This window comes from Benincasa hispida, chromosome 10, assembly GCF_009727055.1.
Source record: "Benincasa hispida cultivar B227 chromosome 10, ASM972705v1, whole genome shotgun sequence".
In the NCBI taxonomy this organism is placed as follows: domain Eukaryota; kingdom Viridiplantae; phylum Streptophyta; class Magnoliopsida; order Cucurbitales; family Cucurbitaceae; genus Benincasa; species Benincasa hispida.
The window spans coordinates 33,050,178-33,054,320 of NC_052358.1; the positions used below are offsets into that span (position 1 = coordinate 33,050,178).

General features: G+C 32.6%; 1 protein-coding gene across 1 annotated transcript; it reads right to left on the reverse strand.

Moving 5' to 3' along the window:
- Positions 1 to 773: 773 nt before the first annotated feature.
- Positions 774 to 2,801, reverse strand: LOC120088804 (glycine-rich RNA-binding protein 4, mitochondrial-like). The gene is made up of 5 exons (XM_039046243.1): positions 2,464 to 2,801; positions 2,294 to 2,362; positions 1,370 to 1,476; positions 1,159 to 1,280; positions 774 to 1,066 (listed from the first exon to the last, which is right to left on the reverse strand). Exons 1-4 carry the CDS (start codon positions 2,624 to 2,626, stop codon positions 1,167 to 1,169), a joined length of 453 nt encoding a protein of 150 aa, XP_038902171.1. The 5' UTR covers positions 2,627 to 2,801; the 3' UTR covers positions 774 to 1,066; positions 1,159 to 1,166.
- Between the last annotated feature and the right edge of the window lie 1,342 nt (positions 2,802 to 4,143).

Here is a 4,143-nt window from a genome sequence, read left to right on the forward strand (position 1 = left end):
TCACAAACACTTCGAGCTCCCTTCGAACTCACGAAACACCCAAAAACACAACACCCAAGCTCGGACACAATCATCCAGAAACCTCGTTATTCTCGTGTGGGAGAGAATCTTTGAGAGTTTTATGGGCTTCAAGATTAATTTGGAAGGGATGATGAAGATATATATCGAATTTGAGAGAGCATTCCAGACACCGAATAATTTCTATTTTGTGTTATATGAGAGTGCAAGATGATGAAAAAATATCTGCCCTTCCTACTTCTCCACACGTTAATCAATGAGAAAATAATTGGTAGGGAGTTATCAAATAACTCCCTCCCTAGTGACCAAATTATTTAATTAAAAAAACTAATTTTTTTAAATTAATTAATTAATTAATTATATATATATATATATATATATGTAATAACTAATTTAATATATACACATATCATATATTAAAACCATATGTTATATCAATATAACATATAACCTATAGTTTCTTCATAAGTTCAATAAAAAAATATATATAATGATTGAACTTCTAATCTTAAGAGTTTTTCTTCCTAACTTATTTATAAAATAGAAATAGAAATTCTATCTCATCTTTAAAAAAACTAAAAAAAGAAAAAATAAGTAAATTTATGGTCTAAATTTACACTCGTCAATTATATATAATATTACTAGACTAGAATTTGTTAATATGTTTAGTATATATATATAGAAGACGGAATCATTAACAAAGGCCAAAGAATAAAAATGCCACTAGTCGTATGAGAACTAAAATTTTGCTTGAATAGAAACTCCAATAAGAATAAGGCAAATAAATCTAATGTATTGGACAAACTACTAAGATGGGAAACAAGATTTCTAAGCAGGAAAAAAAAAGAAAAGAAAAAGGGAAATATCTATCATGACTTATAAAGAATGAAAAATCATGAGCAGTGATACAAACATTTGGATCCCTCATTTCTTCCAAATAATTGGATATAGGAGCGTACAAACAAGAGATTTGATATTACATTTCTCTGCCATTATTAAACAATACTACCTTGAGGTTCTTCACACTACTGCTTTCCAGTTTCCACACCTGCAAGACCAAGTCAAGGTTCAAAATCAAATTTTGAAATAGAAATTGAACAGTTCAAGATGACATATACATGCTACAGGCAGATGAAATACCAAAAGCTTCAAGACCTTCGGTCCACAACGTTATCAATGTTTGAAAGTCGAGGAACGACAACAGGTCCTCCACGGACCTTGTCAAGGGCAAAGCTTATCCTCAACGGTCGCCCTAATAATGCCTGCAAGTGACATGATGACTTTCACTTTGAGTAATTTATGATCGACAGATTAACCGTATCACACAACTTCTTACTAATTAATGACTTGCCTTTCCGTCCATTGCATCTTTTGCACATTGTGCATCATTTTCATTTGTGAAGTTCACAAATCCGAAGCCTCTGGATCTACCTGAGTCTTTATCATACATTATCCTGACTGTCAAGAGAACACATAAGCCATTCAAATCTTAACATCAGAATTCAACTCAAAGCAATTTGCTGATGAAGTTTCAGAGTGATCACCACTGGATGTCAAAGTTTGTTTAGGATCACTGAACTTTCAGTGGTCATTGAATTTTACCCTAACAATATATCAAATGAAATCCACAGGATATTTGCTGGTGAAGTTTCAAAGTAATCACCACTAAAGTTTCACAGCAGCCACTCGATTTCATCTCAATGATATCAAATGAACTCCATCTGCATAAGCTATTTTGCTTGTGAAGTTTCAGAGTGATAAGTGATCACTGATCACCAATGGACATCAAAGTTCACTGATCACCAATTTCATCTTAAATATAGCAAATGAACTCCATGCCCATAAGCTATTTTGTGGTTGAAGTTCCAGAGTGATTACCAATGGACATCAAATTTTTTCACAATTCTTCATGCAGAATTTTCAATCTCTATATTTCTCATTGTTTTGCAGTCTCAATATTTCAAGGAAGTCACAGAAGCACAGTAAAATGCTACAAAGCAACATGCTCCTGATCCTACTCATCCGAAACTCATTTGGTCTCCTAGTTTCAACCAGGCACTAAGTCTCTCGTTACAAAACTCATAAAACAGGAAACTCTAATGAAGCAAATTTTGTTTAAAAAGAAAATCCTTGGAATTATGAATGTCAACGAAGCAAAATGTTTTAACCCAGAAACACACGTGATGAACTGAGGTCTGAAGTAGACTAGACATTTCGTCGAACATGTAGACTACAACTCACACATCAAAAGCTTAAACTCAACATTCACGATTACCTTCAGTAACCTCCCCAAAGGAAGAAAACGCATCTTTCAATGATCTCTCGTCCATCGACCAAGACAACCCTGGAAGGCACAGGTACAAACAAGATAAAATTCAATGTAAAGACCATTTGAATCATGTGGGTGCCGCAACTGTGCGACTGGATTGAGGAAGAGACACAAACCTGCAACAAAGAGCCTACTGTTTGGTGCAGAAGGAGAAGAAGAGGGAGCCGAGGAGGAGGAGGCGGCTTGAGAACGGAAGTAACGAAAGCTCAGAATTTGAGTTTGGGTATTGGTGAGTGCTTTTCTTCCAAGCAGTATCAAGCTGTTCGTGTTGCTCATCATTTGTTATTGCTTGTGATCGAGTTCGGCGATGGGAATTAAAGTGTTGGTGTTACAAAGCTCGTCAATTGATGTGATTTTAGAATGTACGTTTAAAGGCCGATTAATTGACTAACTTTCGAGAAACCTGTGCCCGATCTAGAATTGTATGAGATTAGAAGTTAACCATGGTTATTGAACTTTAAAACCTATATATTTAAGGGCTAGTTGCATAAATAGAAAACTCATGTCTAACCATCATTTTGTTCGTTTATTCCCAATTTTCTCAAATTAAAAGTTATTACTTATAGCTTCTATCAATTGCTATCGATGATAGTTACTATCAACGATAGCTTTCAATTTGAGAAAAATTAATACAATATTGAAATATTAACTTTTTAATTTGCTATCAATTATCAGTAGCTATCATTGATTCATTTTCATCCATTGAAATCAACCTTGAAATATCAATACTTAAGCTATAAGTGGCTATCAGTGGCTACCAATGATAGATTTATAAATATGATCAACTTTGATTACCTTAGTAGCTATCATTGATAATATTTTATTATGGATATTATTGATAGCAGCTATCAGTCACTATCACTGATAGACTTTCATCAATTAGAATCAACCTAGAAATATTAATACTTAAAACTATCAATGATAGACTTTATCATCTTTTAAAGAAACTCGATATATAGATATTACCTAAGTTCTATCACCGGTATCACTAACATCACTCATATTGTGGTTATCAATAATAGATTCTTTCACTGATAACATCATTGATAAGATATTATCAATGATCTCATTGATATCATGCTATCAGTGATAGTTCTCTATCACTGATAACGTGCTATCAGTGGTAGTTTCTATCATCGATAACGTGGTATCGGGTAGCTTCTATCACCGATAACGTGCTATCGGGTAGCTTCTATCATCGATAAAATGCTATTAGTGTTAGCTTCTATCACTGGTAACATGTTGTCAGTAGTAGCTTCTATCAATCATAGTCACTGAACACCTTTTTGCCACTTTCTTGTCCTTTCCAAACATTTAAAAGTCACTTTTCTTTTTTATGATAGCTTCTATCACTAATAAACATGCTATTAGTGAAAACTTCTAGGCATTTCACTTACATTTTAGTTCGAGATTCAACTTTATTAATTAAATTCACTAAGTTGGCTATCAATCATAGATTTCTATAAGTTGTTATTAATTATGAAAATATAATCAGATGATTGGCTTATTGATGTTAAGTCACTTATGAATTAAGTACTTTCAAGTCTTGGGTAGGAAACTCAGCCTCATAATTCTTGTAAAAAAAAAAAAGGAAGAAGAAAAAAATTCAAATAAAGGAAAGAAAAATTTTTAAAATAAGAGTAAGAGAAAAAGAAAAAACGGAAGAAAGGAAGAAAAGAAACAAAATTAAATAGAAAAAAGGGAAGCAAAAACTAGAGAAATGAAAGAAAAATTAAAAAAGAAAAAAAAAGAAGTAGAAAATCGGAGAAAGAAAAAAAAATAAAATAATAGAAAAA